General features: G+C 39.4%; 1 protein-coding gene across 1 annotated transcript in view; it reads left to right on the top strand.

Annotated features, from left to right (window-relative positions):
* EFHC2 (EF-hand domain containing 2) overlaps window positions 1–16,801 on the top strand; it is a 178,531-nt gene that overhangs the window by 10,186 nt on the left and 151,544 nt on the right. Inside the window, exon 2 of the mRNA XM_070605966.1 lies at window positions 13,865–14,053. Coding sequence (XP_070462067.1) covers window positions 13,865–14,053 — 189 coding nt within the window. The remainder of the gene's footprint in view (window positions 1–13,864; window positions 14,054–16,801) is intronic.

Genomic DNA, 16,801 nt, shown 5'->3' with positions numbered 1-16,801 from the left:
AACACATGAGTATATCATCATTGTAAAAGATTCGAACAATACCATTCTTTCCTAAGTCTTCTTTTTCATAATGGAAAACAAGCCGACTACTGCAGTTAAACCAAATGCTTACTGTCTGTCCTTTCAATAGGTTTTGGACTTTTCCACTCAATTATTGGTTTCCTTACCCCTTTCCCCGACAGCATTCTCATGCCTCTTCCTCTTCCCATCCGGATCCTAGCCTTCCCTCAAAACTTGGCTCCAGTCTCGCCTCCTCACTGAAGCCTTCCCTGATCACCTCAGCAGATGCCATCTTTCTGTCTGCATAACCCTGATGCTTATATTGTCCAGACGGCTCATTTACTACCTTATTGCCTGTGTTATGTTTCACATTCTTTGTATGTGATTGTGACCTTCCCCAGCTGACTGGGAAATTGATTGCTCTTTGGGTTGCCCTTTCTTATCCAGGGCAGACCCTTAATAGGTGCCTGTCGATTGCCCCTATCTACTTGTAGCAGCCATGCCTTAAAAACTAGAGGGGATATTCACAGCTTAGGACAAGCGTCTCTGGAATTAGAGTCTCGCTTATGTCTTCCACTACTGCTGTGGAACAAAATATTCCTTATTTTAGCAACAGTGAACATAAAGGAGGAAGAAAGTCATTTGCTTTTGTGGCTTAAATAGGTTATAAGCCTCTCGGGATGCGTGGTTTATACAAAGCGGCCAGGACAGCATGAAGACGTTACCATGCAAGTTGTGACTCAAAGCCTCTCTGTGGCCTATTGTGCCATGCAGAGGGACATTTCTCTTTTCCTTGTTGGCATCCAGTTTGGCTTTTTCCGGAGGCAGCAGATTTTTCTCTGAGCATTCATCAGGCAGGACCCCTTAGGAGACCAGGCTTCCGACAACAGGATTCCAGATAGGCAAGTGTACAGGGACTTCTTGGAGTTCTTGGGCCGTTTCCTGAGCAGTTTATCCTGTTCCTGCAGTTGTAGAAGGCAGAGCCAGCTTTGTCGGGGGGAATTCCACAAAGCAAAGGGAAGGGAGAGGTGGGCATTTTTACTCCATCATTAACCAGGCCCCAGGATGCCCGAATTTGACCTCACAACTCCACTGTGACAGAGTGACCAGATTGGCTGTTGAAGGCCACACAGATTTGCTTTCTTAACTATGTTTTTGGCGTCCCAAAGGAGGGAATGGTCACAACTGCTAGCGTTTTGGGGAAGATCAGGTCAGTTCGCATGGCTTAACAGTTAATTTAGGCTGTCTTTTCTTCTTCATCTGAGTTTGGTAATTGAAACAGAGATGTTGTTTTATCATTTCTAGGACTGTTTTCACCCCATTTCTGTGAGACTTTAGTCATTTATTGCTCATCTGTGTTCATGTTCATATTTAATATCTTATAAAAGGCACCTGAGTGGAACCTTTCCTAGTTACCAGGGAAAGTACACCCTCTTTTCTTTTATTGTTAATTGAAATTTTTACTGAGGTAATTGTAAATTCACATGCAGTTATAAGAAATAATTCAGAGAGATCCTGTGTACTCTTTACCCACTTTCCCAATGATAACGTTTTGCAAAACTATAGTATAATAGCACAACCAGATTAGCATTAACACAATCCATCCATCTTATTCAGATTGCCCAAGCTTTCCTTGTACTCGTGTGTGTGTGTATTTAGTCTATATAATTCATCACAGGTGACGGTTACTGTGACCACTTCGACAGTAAAGATACTGAACAGTTCCGTCATCGCAAGGATCCCTCCTGTTGCCCTTTTCTAATCACACCCACCTCCTTCCCATCAACCTCCCCCCTCTGCGCCCCACAATGTCCGTAACTCCTGGCAACCACTAACCTGTTTTCCATTTCTAAAATTTTTTTACTTTGAAAATGTTGCATAAATGGAATCATAAAGTATGTACCTCTTGGGATTTTTTTTCACTTGGCAGAATTCTCTGGAAACTTATCCAGGTAGTTGCGTGTGTCAGTTGTCCCTTCATTTTCATTGCTGAATAGTATTCCATGTTTGTACTACAGTTTCTTTAACCATTTACCTGTCAAAGGACATCTGGGCTGTTTCCAGTTTTTGGCTTTTGGAAATAAAGCTGCTATGAACATTCATGTACAGGTTTTTGTGTAGACATGTGTTTTCATTTTCTGGGATACATGCCCAAGAGTGCAATTGCTGGATCATATGATAATTGCATGTTTAGCTTCGTAAAAGAACTGCCAAACTATTTTCTCCCAATTGGTGGGTTGTCTTTTCATTTTGTTCATGGTTTCCTTTGCTTTGGAGAAGCTTTTTAGTCTGATGTAATCTCATTTGTTTATTTTTTCTTTTGTTTCCTTTGCCTGAGTAGACATGGTGTTCGAAAAGATACTGTTAAGACTGATGTCAAAGAGTATACTGCCTATGTTTTTTTCTAGGAGTTTTATGGTTTCAGGTCTTACATTCAAGTCTTTAATTCATTTTGAGTTAATTTTTGTGTATGGTGTAAGATAGTGGTCTAGTTTCATTTTTTTGCATGTGACTGTCCAGTTTTCCCAACACTATTTATTAAAGAGACTTTCCTTTCTCCAGTGTATGTATGAGCCAGATAGAGAAAGACAGACACTGTATGATTTCACTCATATGTAGAAGATAAATAAATGCATGGATGAGGAGAACAAATTAGTGATTACCAGAAGGGAGGGGATCGGGGGAGGAGGAAAGGAATAAAGGGGCACATATGTGTGTGCCGGATAAAAACTAGACTGTTGGTGGTGAACATGGTGCAGTCTATACAGAAACTGATCTATAATAATGTACATCTGAAATTTACACAATGTTATAAGCCAATATGACCTCAACAAAATAATTTTTTAAAATACTACCAAACTATTTCTGAGAACAAATGTATCATTTTACATTCCCGGCAGCAGTGTATGAGTGATCTAGTTTCTTTACATCCTAGTCAGCATTTAGTGTTGTTGCTATTTTTCATTTTAGCTGTCTAATAAGTATGTAGTGATATCTCATTGTGGGTTTAATTAGCATTTCTTTGATGGCTAACGAGTTGGATATCTTTTCATGTGCTTATTTGCCATCTGTGTATCCACCTTGGTGAAATGTCTGTTTATGTTTTTTGCCCGTTTCTAATTGGATTTTTTTTACTGTTGAGTTTTGAGAATTCTTTATACATTCTAGGTACTAGCCCTTTGTCTAAGATGTGGTTCGCACATATATTTTCCCAGTCTGTAGCTTGTCTTTTCATCCTGTCTTTTGCAGAGCAAAAAAATTTCCAGTTTTGATGAGGTCCAGTTTATCAATTTTTTCTTTTATGGATCATGCTTTTGGTGTTAAGTCTAAGAACTCTCTGTCTAGCCCTAGATCCTGAAGATTTTCAACTATGTTTTTTCCTAAAATTTGTATAGTTTTACATTTTATGCTCAAGTCTGTAATCCATTTTGAGTTAATTTTCATATAAGGTATGAAATTTAGGTCATGATTCATTTTATTTTGCCCATAGATATCCAATTACTTGAGCAGCATTTGTTGAAGAGGCTATCTTTCCTTAGTTGAATTGCGTTTGCACCTTTGTGAAAAATCATTTGAGCATGTTTCTGTGGGTCTCTTCCTGTGTTCTCTATTCTAGTCCATTGATTTATGTGTCTACCCTCTGCCAAGGCCACACTGTTTTTGTTAATGTAGTAATATAGTAAACCTTAATATCAGGTATACTGATTCCTCCCACTTTATTCTTTTTTTGTCAAGAGTCCTGTTTGTCTAGAGCCTGTACCTTTCCATATCAATTTTAGAATAAGCTTGCCTATGTTTACAAATAACTTTGCTGGGATTTTGATAGGAATTGCATTAAACCTCTAGATCAATTTAGGGAAAATTGGCATCTTTACTATGTTGAGTCTTGCAATCTGTGAACACGCTATGTCTCTCCATTTCTTAAGGTCGTCTTTGATTGTTTTCATCACCATTTTGTAATTTTCAGCCTGCAGAGCCTGTACATGTTTTGTATTTCATTTTCTTTGGCGTGATTGTAAATGACATTGTGTTTTAAATTTCAATTTCACATATTCATTGTTAGTATATAGAAATGTGATTGATTTTTGTGTGTTGATCTTGTATCCTTTGACCCTGCTGAACTCAATTATTAGTTTAAGGAATTTTGGGGGGTAAATTCTTTTTTTTTTTTACATAGACAATCTTGTCATTGCAAATAGAGGCAGTTATATTTCTTCCTTCCCAATCTGTCTGTCTTTTATTTATTTTTCTTGCCTTACTGTACTGGGTAGAGGTTCCAGTAATATGTTGGATAAGAATGATGAGAGCAGACATTCTTGCCCTGTTCCTGATCTTAGGGGAGGAACTCTTAGTCTTTTACTGTTAAGTATGATGTTAACTGTAGGGGTTACTGGAACTTTATTTTAGGATTCCATCTTGATTTATTTGTAGTGTTTTGGAGTGTCTCTTAGTCTAGTTTTCATAGTGGTTTATCTGGATATTACAGTAAGTATATGTGACTTATATAGACTGAAGTCTGTTGCTGTTCCTGTTTTGCTGCTTCAAATAAAGTACGGAAGCCTCACTTCCATTTAGGTCCCTCTGCCTTTCCCACTTTTAAATATCATTGTTATGAATATCAGGTTGTTATAATTTTTGTTGCAATGCGTGCTCTTGTGGGTTCAGGGACTGTTGATACAGATGTTCAGATTCCAGTCCTAAAACACACTCAGCAGAACTGCACAATCACCACGCCCTCCCACTCTTGGGATTCTGTCATCTACTGTCCTCACAGCTTTGGGCCAAGACTACCTTTGAAAGTCTTTAGGAATTCACTAAGTATCGTTGGAAGCTGTGCTGCCCTTATATCTCACCCCTCCACTCTGACCCAGGATTTTTGAATCCATAGGTCTTACCCTGTGTGGTCCACGGTCCCTAAGGCCCACAGACTCTTTGCTGGGGGGAGAGGGAAGTCAGACGTGAGTGTTGTACTGTGTGGCAGGTGCTTTGTTTTCTGATGCCACCTTCTTTGACCATTAACTTGCATCAGATGCTGCTACAGCTGGTGTGTTATTACAGGAGTGCTGAACTTGGGTGTTCCAAGGAGCTCACTTCACCCTACCCCCTCCTGACACCAGCCCGTGCACATGAACCTCTGTCCCATGAGCAACTCCCTGGTTTTACCTCGAGGTAGACTTTCCTCCATAATATCCGTAAAGAAGGTTCTGGGCCAGGTCTTGAACTCCTGGTTTCCATCTCCAGATGTACTGCCCATGTGTATACAACTCATAGCTACCTCTACCTTTCTATTCTTCTAGTCTTATCAGTGGAACCAGTTGCCCCACTTCATAAATTTTAGAATTAATTTCAAATAGATCCCTTAAGTCCGTGAAGGTGATAAATTTTATTCATATTTGTTGTGCTCAAAGTTTGAGAAGAACTTTATTTTTCTCATTGTATAAAGAAAATTACCTTTTAGATCACTTAATAATCTTATCTGTAACAAAGAAAAAAAGCATTAAAACACAGCTTTTAGAGACTAATTGCATTAGTTTGTAATGCTTTCTGCTTCAGGTCATGGAATACCTGACCAATAGAAGCTTAAACAAGCAGGAATTAATTTTTTTTCCCAAGCAGGAAGTCTAGAGGTAGGTGGCTGCTGGCATACGTTTAAAGGCTCAACTTTGTCTGAGCCAGCACCTCTGTAATCCTCCCCACCTTCCTGCCCATGACCCCAAGGTGGCTGCTGTAGCTCCAGGCATCATGTATACATCTCAAAGCAGGAAGAAGTGAGCTAGGGACAGTGTCACCTGCATTTGTCCCTTGGCTCAAGAGGATGGAGTCTTTTCCAGAATTCCAGAACAGACTTCTGAAAAGGAGGCAGAGGAAACAAGTTTAGTGTTTAGCCTTTGCTGACTTTTAAGTGAAGACCGGCAAGGGAGAAGGAATTTGAGAATGGGTGTACTAATCAGCTACAATGAACTGTGATTTGAACAGACTTTGGGAGAAGTCTTTAGAATTCTTTGTATTGATTGGTGCTTTGAGTTGAATTATTTAGAGAAAAATATCCAAGTCTTCTGAGGAAGGGGCTGCACATCTCTCTAGATTGTATTGATTTAGATTTTATTTTCCACTATACTGATTTAAATACATTATGAAGTATCTAAAGCCAATCTTACTGTTATATTGAGTTGATGGGTAAGAATCATGAGCACAACGCTTTTCCAAGTTAGGTTTGGAAAGGGAGGAAAATTAGCTTAAAAAGTGTTTGACGTTTTCTTTGACATGGCTTTTTTATTTTTACATTTGGGGTTTCTTTGTGAGTGATTTAGCTTTATTAATAAGTAATGATAGCTTTCATGTTCTTACGGTCCTGAGCTCTCAGATCCCACTGTACCTGAGGCAATTTTGTTGTTATTTTCTCTGGGAGGTTCACAGTATTTGCTGAATAACTTATTTTTCTCTATGAAAGTACAGAAAAGAAGAAAAGAGAAAATGAATTTCTAAAATAAATATGATATGAATGGAGAGAAAAACTGTTCATGGAAGGGAAGCAAACCAGTTCCAAACCTGATCAGGCAGCGATGTCTAAGAATGATAGTTTTTGGTGATTCTATATCATATTTTCCATTAACCTCAAAAAGTAGTTTGAAAAGTAAGTGTTGTCAATGTACATTGAAATATTAAATATTAACTGGCTTTCTCCAGTCTCCAAATTTCCAGTAACTGCTAGTGGCTGTAAAAGGGTTTCTGCGACACTCTCTAATACCTGTCCTGCTTTTAAGAGATTGAGTCTAGGTTCAATTATCTGATCTATTCCCTCCCTTCCAGGTCATGGAGGACATTTTCATTATTATATTCGTCAAAACAAAAGTATTAATTCAACCCTGATGACTTAACCAAGGGGAGGTCTGTTACTTTTCTCTGAGAGGGCACAAACAGTGCAAAGCCTAATGCCTAAGGGTTCAGGCATTGAGTTTGCGTCCTGGATTCACCACTGATACTGGTTGAGTGACCTTGGGCAAATTACTTAAACTCTCTGTGCCTGAGTATCCCCATCTATAAAATGGGGGTGATGAGAACGCATACTCAGGGATTTTCTCTGAGAGTTTAAAGAATTTAATGCTTCTAAAGTACTTAGAACAGTGCTACGTATGTGTTACACATTTATGGCTACAGGAATGATATTCACATCTGTAAAGATAGGCTTCTGGCTCATGGTGGCCCCAATGAGCCGTCAGGTTCGTACCAAGCAGCTTACTCTTCCTGCCTTTGTCGTATGGTTGTCAAGCATCTGGACTTTGGAGTGTAGCCTAGAAAGAAACAAAGAGACTCTGACGTGCTGCAGCTCTGAAAGAGACATTATAAACGGATAAACAGCTCCTCATGCTGATGACGATAGCCTGCTTTTCAGTTTGGGTTAGCTTTACGTTTTCTGTAGTGGCTCTGACAACTTATTGATTATTCCTTAATCAATCTAAACATGTGATAAAATTTTTCTTCCAATCTTCAGCAACAATGAAGGAGTGGTAGTATCAGCTATTAATTTGATGCGAAACATCAAGGAGAGCCTGGATTTGGCTTCTCTTTTTGCAACAGTGGTGCCATAAGTGGGATAGGACCTAGGGAATTGAGATGCCACGGAGCACTGGATCTGGGGATAGTGTGTTCCTGACTTTATCATTTGCTAAGACATTTGCCTGACTTCTTTGAACTGCGATTGAGCAGCGTTTCACAGTTACGAGGGCAAAAGGCAGGCTGACCTGTGATCCTAAGAGATTATAATGGCAAATCTCTTGTGTGTGTGTTGGGAGGGGCACACACTTGAAACAGGTGCCTTACACACTTTTACATCACACCAAAGAAATCCTCAAGCAATTAATTTCTAAGGTATAGGATTTTGAATTGAAGTTTCAGGTTCATACTCTGATAGTGCAGAAATGGAATTTGCATGCTATGCTGATAACAATAACAATAGAAATTGGCGTGACTGAACTTTAAAGAAGTGTGTGTGTGTTTTGTGATTTCGAGTTTGAATGTGTGAATTCACAACTCACAAACCAAGAGTTTTGGAAAGGTTTTAGTAGTAGTTCCTTTCATGCTGAAAATATTCTTTTTAAGAATTAGGTCTGGCTGATTTTATCTTATTTAACAAAAGAATTGGAAATACTTAACAAGTACCTAGCTAATGCTCTTTGGATAGAGAAATTGTTCATCAATGTAGCAGGAACTTGATTGAACTACTTTCTGAGTTTTATATACTGTAGTTTCTCCTCAATTTTCACAGCATTGATGGATCTTATATTTAAAATAAAAATGCCTTGTCTGATATTCATAGTCATTGTCACTAGCTGTACAAAGATGTGCTGACGAGTTCATAGCAGTTGTGTATGTGTGTGTGTATGTGGGGGGCAGCAGGCACACCTTTTTTGCCCTTTGCTTCTTCCAGCCCCTTCTCTTCCTCTTGTTGTTGTGGTGGTGACCAGGAAAGGAAGGGCTCACCTTGCTGAGGGCACTTCAGGCTCAAACCATTGCTTTAGTCTCCTTCAGAAATTTCAGAAATGAGACACTCTGCCTGTGCTGCTGTACCCATGCTTGGGAGCTGCGGCAATACGTAGGCTAAGGAGCCAGGTGATGGAAGTACTTCATCTACCTTACTGTCCACCCCCCCAGCGCCCAAAGTGGAAGTGAAGCTGGCATGAAACTTTTAAGTCACCTCCCATCACTCTTCCTTTCTTAACACATCCAATCACACATGTTGGTTTCTTTGTCTGATGTCTACTATAGCAGTGCTACTCAAAGTGTGGTGTGCATTTGTGACACTGGGGATCTTCAGAAACTTATATATAGCAATTTGCCATTGCCATGATATCCAGGGGTGTGATCAGTGGGGCTTGTAAGTTTTTAAGTCTTTGTTTTTATTTCAATTTTTTGTAATTAATTTTATTGTATATTACAAAAGTATCAATCTGAAATGATTTGAGGAAACAAACAATCAAACTTGCCCTTCCTCAAAGATAGTTTGAGGGTGCCTGTCCTATAGGATGCCCCTTCCTTCCCATTCCCATTGTTGTCACCCTTGTGCGGGCCTTTGTCACCCTGTGCTTCCTCGGCTGCCCTAGCAGCTCGCCTAGTCTGCCTACCTCTCACCTCTCATTCCAGTCCATCACTTTTGTTTTAAATGTTGGGTGCAAAGAGGTGGATTAATACCCCCATTTCTGGTACAACATCATTATTGATCTGTGCAAGGTCTCTCTCTTGTTTGGTGTATTTGTATTCTTCATCATTCTTAATGTCATTCCTTCTCCACTTTATATAGGCTCCCATACAAATGTCTTTGGTGTGCATTCTTGAATCTGTGTGTGTCCTTGTAAAATATGTAGCATTGTTGTTTTTAAAAAAATATAAATGATATTGTGTGCTATAGATAACATTTTTTTCAGCCAACAATATGTTTTAAGGATCTGTATTGCTATATGTACGTCTTGTGCTATGGACTGAATTGTGTCCACCCCAAATTCATGTGCTGAAGCCCTGACTCCCCAGTGTGATGGTGTTTGGAGATGGGGTCTCGGGAGGTAATTAGGTATATATGCGGTCATGAGGGTAGAGCCCCCATGATGAGATTAGTGCCCTCATAAGAAGAGACATTAGAGAGCTTGCTCTCTTTCTCACTGCCGTGTGAAGACTCAGTGAGAAGTTGGCAGTCTGCAAGCCAACAAGGGAACCTTCACTGGGCAGTGAATTGGCCAGCACCTTGATCTTGGACTTCCCAGCCTCCAGAACTGCGAGAAATAAATTTCTGTTGTTTAAGTCACCCAGTCTGTGTTATGTTGTTATGGCAACCCGAGGTAATACATCTGGTTTATTGCTTCTAAGCAGTGAGGTGAAGTAAACATCCACCATAGTGTACTTATCCATTAAATCATATTTTCTTTTTTGTTCTATCAACGAAGATATCTAAGTCGCCCCCAACTTCTCGCAAATACCATGACACATTCTCATACATATCCATTTATTTGCTACTGTGAGAATTTCTCTGAGATGTGTATCCAGGAGTGAGATTCTCGAATCATAGGGAATACACATCCCTCGTTTTGCCAAGTAGTACCACACTGCTGCCCAGAAAGATGGTTAACTCTCCCATCAGCGAAGCATTCTCTTGTTTCCCCACATCCACTTATACATTTGATATTATCTAGTTTTCTAATTCTTGGCATTCTGATGGCTATAAAATGTTTTTCAGTCTATCTAGAAGATTGTCACCCCAGACAGTCTTTCGTTATGTTTCATCCTTGCTCAAGGAGAGTTTCAGATGTATATATGGTATTTAAGTGTGAGGCCTTCCGTAATATAGACCTCCTTACGTATTCTACCCTATTTCACCCCTCTTCCAAACCTGAGCTTGTCCTTTTGATTAGACTCGCCCCTCTCTTGCCCCTCACGCTGGGTGCTGTCAGCTCAGCTCCAGTGCATCACTCATAACCCTGCCCGGAACACCCTTGCCTCTCCTCTCCTGTCTAATTCATCCCATTGCTGCAGGCCCAAGAGAGTACCCAGTTACCCGCAGCACCTTAACACTACTACTCCAGCCCATCAGCCTATCACTCTGGGCAGATAAACTTACCAGAGCTTACGGTTACGTGAACTTAGTTAGGTTCAGATGCAGGCTCCACTAGTTACCATGTGACTGTGGGTGTGCTAGTCTACCTCTCTCTAACTTGGTTTCCTCATTGGTAAAATGGCAGTAGTAACACTTATCAAATAGTTCTGTGATGGTGAAATAGACAATGTATGTAAAGCCCTTAGTAAAGGGTCTAGCTCATAGTAAGTGGTCAAAATGTACTGTTTTCTAGTTGTTTTATATTTCTAAATCTTGTCCCATCAGCAAGAACGTTGGTTTCTTCTTAGGGCAAGGGCTGGGTCTTTTGTTTATTTTAACTAGTATATCTGGCACAAAACTAGGAATACAGTAAATGCTTAATAAACATTTATTTGTTTGACCTTAGGTGAGTTTGTGATTACCTGAAATTACTTGCTTTAAAAGAGGGAAGGTTAATTTTTATAAAATTCTATGTTACTGCATCATTCATTTTAACCAACCCAACTTTTGTTTTGCTGTGGTGATCTAGGACTGACTTGTGGCAAGCTGAGTGTGTGTGTGAGTGTGTGTGTGTGTTAACGAGGAGTAGCGGGCTGGTGGAGGTGGTGGCAGTGGATCCTCTGAGGGACAGAGCCAGGCTGCAGCTCACCATCCTAACCACTGCCTCTAGCTTTCCTCCCTTAGCCTTCGAGCTGGGCTCTTCACCTGCCCAGCGCAGCTCTTGTGGCCCTGGCTCCCCTGGGCAGGGCTGCTCACGCCCTTCCCTGTTCTTCCAGGCTGCTTTCACTACAAGAGGAAATGAAGTCGTTTCTTTTTTTTTAATATTGAGTATTATATTTTTTATTTTTATTGAGGTATAATTGACATATTAGTTGCAAGTGTCCAGTGTAATGATTCAATATTTGTATATATTGCAAAATGATCACAATTAAGTCTAGTTAACATCTGTCACCACATAGTTATAAATTTTTTTCTTGTGATGAGAACTTATAAGATTTACTTCCTTAGCAACTTTCAAATGTACAATACAGTACTATTAACTATAGTCACTACGCTGTACATTACATCCTAATGACTTATGTTTTCTAACAAAGTTTGTACCTTTGGCTCCCTTCATTCATTTCACTCACCGCCCCCCCCCCCCACCTCTGGCAACCACCAATCTGTTCTCTGTATCTATGAGTTTTTTTTTTCCTTAAGGATTCCACATATAAGTGAGATCATGTGGTATTTATCTTTCTCTGACTTATTTCACTTAGCATAATGCCCTGAAGGTACATCCATGTTGTCACAAATGGCAAGTTTTCATTCTTTTTTATGGCTGAGTAATATTCCATTGTATCTTCTTTATTCATTCATCTATCAGTGGACACTTAGGTTACTTCCATGTCTTGGCTATTGTAAATAATGCTGCAGTGAACACGAGGGTACATATATCTTTTTGAATTAGTGTTTTCATTTTCTTCCAATAAATACCCAGAAGTGGAATTGCTGGATCGTATAGTAGTTCTATTTTTAATTTTTTGAAGAACCTCTGTATTGTTTTCTATAGTGGCTGCACCAATTTACATTCCCACCAACAGTGCACAAGGGTCCCTTTTCTCCACCAATACTTATACTTATCCTCACCAATACTTATTTCTTGTCTTTTTGATAATAGCCATTCTAACAGGTGTGAGGTGATATCTTATTGTGGTTTGGATTTGTATTTTCCTGATGATTAGTGATATTGAGCATCTTTTCAAGTACCTGTTGGCCATCTGTATGTCTTCTTTAGAAAAATGTCTATTCAGATCATTTGCCCATTTTTTAAATCAGATTGTTTGTTTATTTGCTGTTGAGGTCTCTGAGTTCTTTTTATATTTTGGATATTTGCCCCTTATCAGATATATGACTTGCAAATATTTTCTCCCATTCAATAGGTTGCCTTGAAATGAGGTCTTTTTGACCCTCCTCTCAGACTTCCTGCCAATGCATTCTGTTTGCAAGAGGCTATTGCCTTGGCTGTATATAATCCTGGCAAAGTGTTAAAGTTCAAGCAGCAAATTCAGGATAATGGTTACCTCTGGAGAGGGAGACAAGGGCGTGAACTCTGAGAGAGGGCTTCAGTTGTATCTGAAGTGTTTTATTTTTTTATGCAGGGCTGTGGGGGTACATGGATATTCATTGTATGATGTATGATATTTGTTGTATTCTATATCATCATATTATCATGGATATTATATTATCTTGAATTGCTGCTTATCATTTGCATACTTATATTATCCATAAATAATACTGTATTTTTGAATATTTTCAGGCTTTACATATGTGGAATTATCAAATTTTATGTGCCTTTCTACTACCTATTTTTTTTTTGGTTGACATTTTTTGAGACTTGTCCATATTGATACATGTAATTTTCAACCTCTATTAATATTCCATTTTATAAAGAGAACACAATTGAGATATCTTTTCTGCTATTGACGGACGGTTAGATTGTTTCCTACTTTTCACTCTTACAAACACTGCTGTAATAAATAATCTGATGTATAGCTCCTCATGTACCAGGGCAAAAGATATTTAGGAGTGGTCTTGCTAGGCGGTAGGGCATACACAGCTTTCACTTTGCTAGGTATTGCAAATCTCTCCTCAGGGGGATTTTTCTGCTTTACTTTCCTACTAGGAGTGCATATGATTTGATGTGGGCCCACATCTTTGCCAGCCCTTGGTAGCATTATCTGGGCTTTTCCTTCTCTGCACAGATGCCCAGAAAAGGTGGGAAAGGAGTAAGGAAGAGGGAGGTCAAGGTTCTCCATTAGGAGGAGGATGTCAGCTCTGAGGAATGAGCTATTACATTTATTTTAATGAGGCAAGGATTTTATTCTCTGTTTTGGTGAAAATAATGTTTGGACTTCTGCAGGAAAACTGTTACATTTTTACTTGAAGTAGAGGAGGGTTTTTTTTCCCCGCTATTTGCATTCTTGGCAAATAAGTAGAATAGACCAATTAGCAAGCTAATGTTCTAAACGTTCACTTGCAGTAATAGTTATTTTTAAATGTTTTAAATAGCATGGAGTGTTGGGTTTATTCTTATTAAGCTTCCAAAGTTTTGAATTTGTGAAAATGAATTTAAAATTTGACAACTTTATGGATAAAGATTGATCATAATTATTTGCCATTCTAATATGCATTTCGTAATGGGAAAAATTAACGATGAGAAATGTGTTTACGTTTGAAAACAAATAAGAAAAGTCATAAAGAGTAACTTTGGCCATTCTGTGTTGTCTCTTGTGTTCACAGGTGGGAAAGGAGAAGTTCCACAAACCTCAACATTGGGGCTTTTGCAACAACGTTAGGATGTTGATGAATGAAGATAAACCCGGAATAGGTGGAGAACTGTGTCTCAGGCAAAAGAGGAAGCCTAAATACAGTGCATTTCTTAAAGAAATGGGAATTGACGCACCCCCCTGGGTAGCTTTTGATAAACAGGTAAGTCACATGACATTGAGAGACGTGCAATCTTAAAATGTTACATGTAATAAGTATTAAGTAGATTTGAGAAAATGAGTCCTCAATGTAAATGTTAAGGCTAGTTCTCCTGAAAAGACACATTTAAGAACAAAAGTACCCTAAACAAAGAAAAGTTATTCTTGCTTCTGTTTCTGACCAGGCACATTGGTTGCGGGCGCCAAATGTTCACCTTTCTTAGCTAATGCTTATTAACCTTTCTCTCATCACTTCCCCTGGACAGGATAATCTGTCCTTCTATAGATAACTAAGAGTTTGGTCAGACTGTCACTTTTGCTTAGTGAGTTGCCATTAACCAAATAAGTTTGTTTGATTCTGAATGTGCCATTAAATAGCAACAGAAAGATGCCCTCACTTCTTTTCTCCATACCAATTATGGTTCCCCATTCCTGAGGACCAAAGGGTGACATGGCAAGAGTTGCAGAAGTGAAGGAAAGAGATGCCATTATTAGACAAGAGTCTGAACTTTTTAATGTATATGTTTGTACGCATAACACACACACATACTGGCATGTTGACAGTTGAAAAAGGTAATCCATTTGAATATCTTAAAAAGGGACTAAGATCAAAGGGAAAAAAAATCCAAGGTGACCATATATTTTCCATAAGGCAGCTATATGGATATACTGTGTTTATCAGACAACCCTGTATCGCAGCCCCGTGTTCTGTTCTTCGAAAAAGAACCCGTTATTAGATTATTTAGGTCTCGTAACTAAAAAATAATTCAGGTCTAGATAAAGAATTCAAACCTTAGTATGCTGAGTTTACCAGGTGGTTTTTAGCAGCTTTAACATGGACTGGTTGACAATACTTTGATTCCAATTAAACTGGCTTCAAATTTGGTAGAAGTGACATATCCCAGGTCGTCTGGGTTAAGGTTGATCAATGAGAGCACATGTTCTTTTTAAAGCCCAGTTCTGACACTTATGGAGATCTAACAGACGGCAGGGAAGCTTCGTTCCCGGGAAACCATCTCGACTTTGAACATGGACCAATATTTCTCTTTTTTAAATTATTTTTCAGTGCCCTGCTCAGTGCTGGACCCAGAGTTCAGAAACAGTTTCTGGGCTGACTTACCTGGGTAGATCACACATGGTTTCCTGTTAATATCAGTCTTATAGGTGTTTACACATCATCATTCTAGAATATTTAACTTGCAAGGGCCAAAGAAAAGATTCTATTTTTACTTCTTGTGACAGAAAGAGCATATTGACAATAGTTTAATCTACTACTGAATAAGTAATGTTGTAGGCCACAATATATAAACTATCCTCTTGCATTTAAAGTTGAAAATTCATCTTATTTCATGTTTTTCTCAGCATTTAATATGTGCCTTTCAAGCCTGTTTTGCAGCCCTTTAATTACTTATAAAATTATGTAGAATATTTTATGAAGTTGGAATAATTTTATCTTCAAACTACTTGAGAAAATGAAGAGCTTGCTCATTTCAGGCCTAACTAAATGCAACATAATTCTTTCAGTTATTTTGTTGGTCAACTTCAGTTAAATATTCATTGAGCTTTAAATGAGACACTAAGACTATGAAATATTTATGTGCTCTGATGAGATTGTGAACTACACTGGATCCTGGTTAAAACCCAGAGCAAATTAGGAAGGGCTTTCTACGTTCATGGTTCAACAAAACAAGTCAACACCTGTTAATCATTTTTCTTAAAAATGAAATCTTTTCAGCTTGCTGCCAGTTTTTCCGATAGCTTTGAATTGTAGCAGTATATTTAGGGTTACATTCTCAAACAACACAAAATAGAAATAAAGGCAGTTCTTTGGAAAGTGTATGAAAATTCATGTTTGTAGTAGATGCTCTTGGTGCCCACCTCAGTCCACGTTAGGGGTAGGGCACCCGTTCCTCCCAGCTGCAGCAACTACTGGAGCAAACAGCTCACACCTGTAACCCTCTCTGGAGCGTTGCTCTTGGCCAGTGGGCATTGCATCACCCAGGGAAGCCTGGGAGGCGACAGTAGCCCCTTCACCACGACGGGAGGTAGCCGCTGACCCATTTGTCAGGAGTAAAAAGCTGAGCTTCCTCAAGGTGGGGCAACTCTGTATGGTGATTTAGGCCTATAGCCCTTGTGCATCAGGCCAAGGCAAAACTTCATGTGACAGTGCATCCTTGATTGGCTCATTCCCCTTTCCTTGGCTGCTCCCCTCACTCCCTTACAGGTTTCTCCCAAGAGTGTGCCCTTAATAAATCACATGCACCTACAGCCCTGTTTCAGGCTCTGTTTCTATGGAGCCCAACCTAAGACAACATGCTGGTTTTTATCCTTCATTCTAAAAGCGACCATCAAAATGCTCTGCTCAGGCAGACTATCAGATTACAAGCAGAGAAGATGCTCTTTGCAATCACCAAAAAGAGCCAGCATTTTTTATCCTGCATGGCCCCCACGAAGCAGCCCTGGTGGTCTAGTGGTGAAGATTCCGTGCTCTCACTGCCAGGGTGGGGTGTTTGTTTTGATCTGGGAACCACACCATCCGTCAGTTGTCTAACTGTGGTGGCTGCATGTTGCTGTGATGCTGAAAGCTACGCCACCAGTATTTCAAATACCAGCAGTGTCACCCATGGTGGAGAGGTTTCAGCAGAGCTTCCAGACTAGACAGACTAGGAAGAAGGACCTGGCCACCCACTTCTGAAAAAATTGGCCACGAATACCCTATAAATAGTAGCTGAGCCTTGTCTGATAGAGGGCA

This window comes from Equus przewalskii, chromosome X (assembly GCF_037783145.1).
Source record: "Equus przewalskii isolate Varuska chromosome X, EquPr2, whole genome shotgun sequence".
NCBI classification, from domain to species: domain Eukaryota; kingdom Metazoa; phylum Chordata; class Mammalia; order Perissodactyla; family Equidae; genus Equus; species Equus przewalskii.
This window is presented reverse-complemented; position numbering and strand designations above follow the sequence as displayed.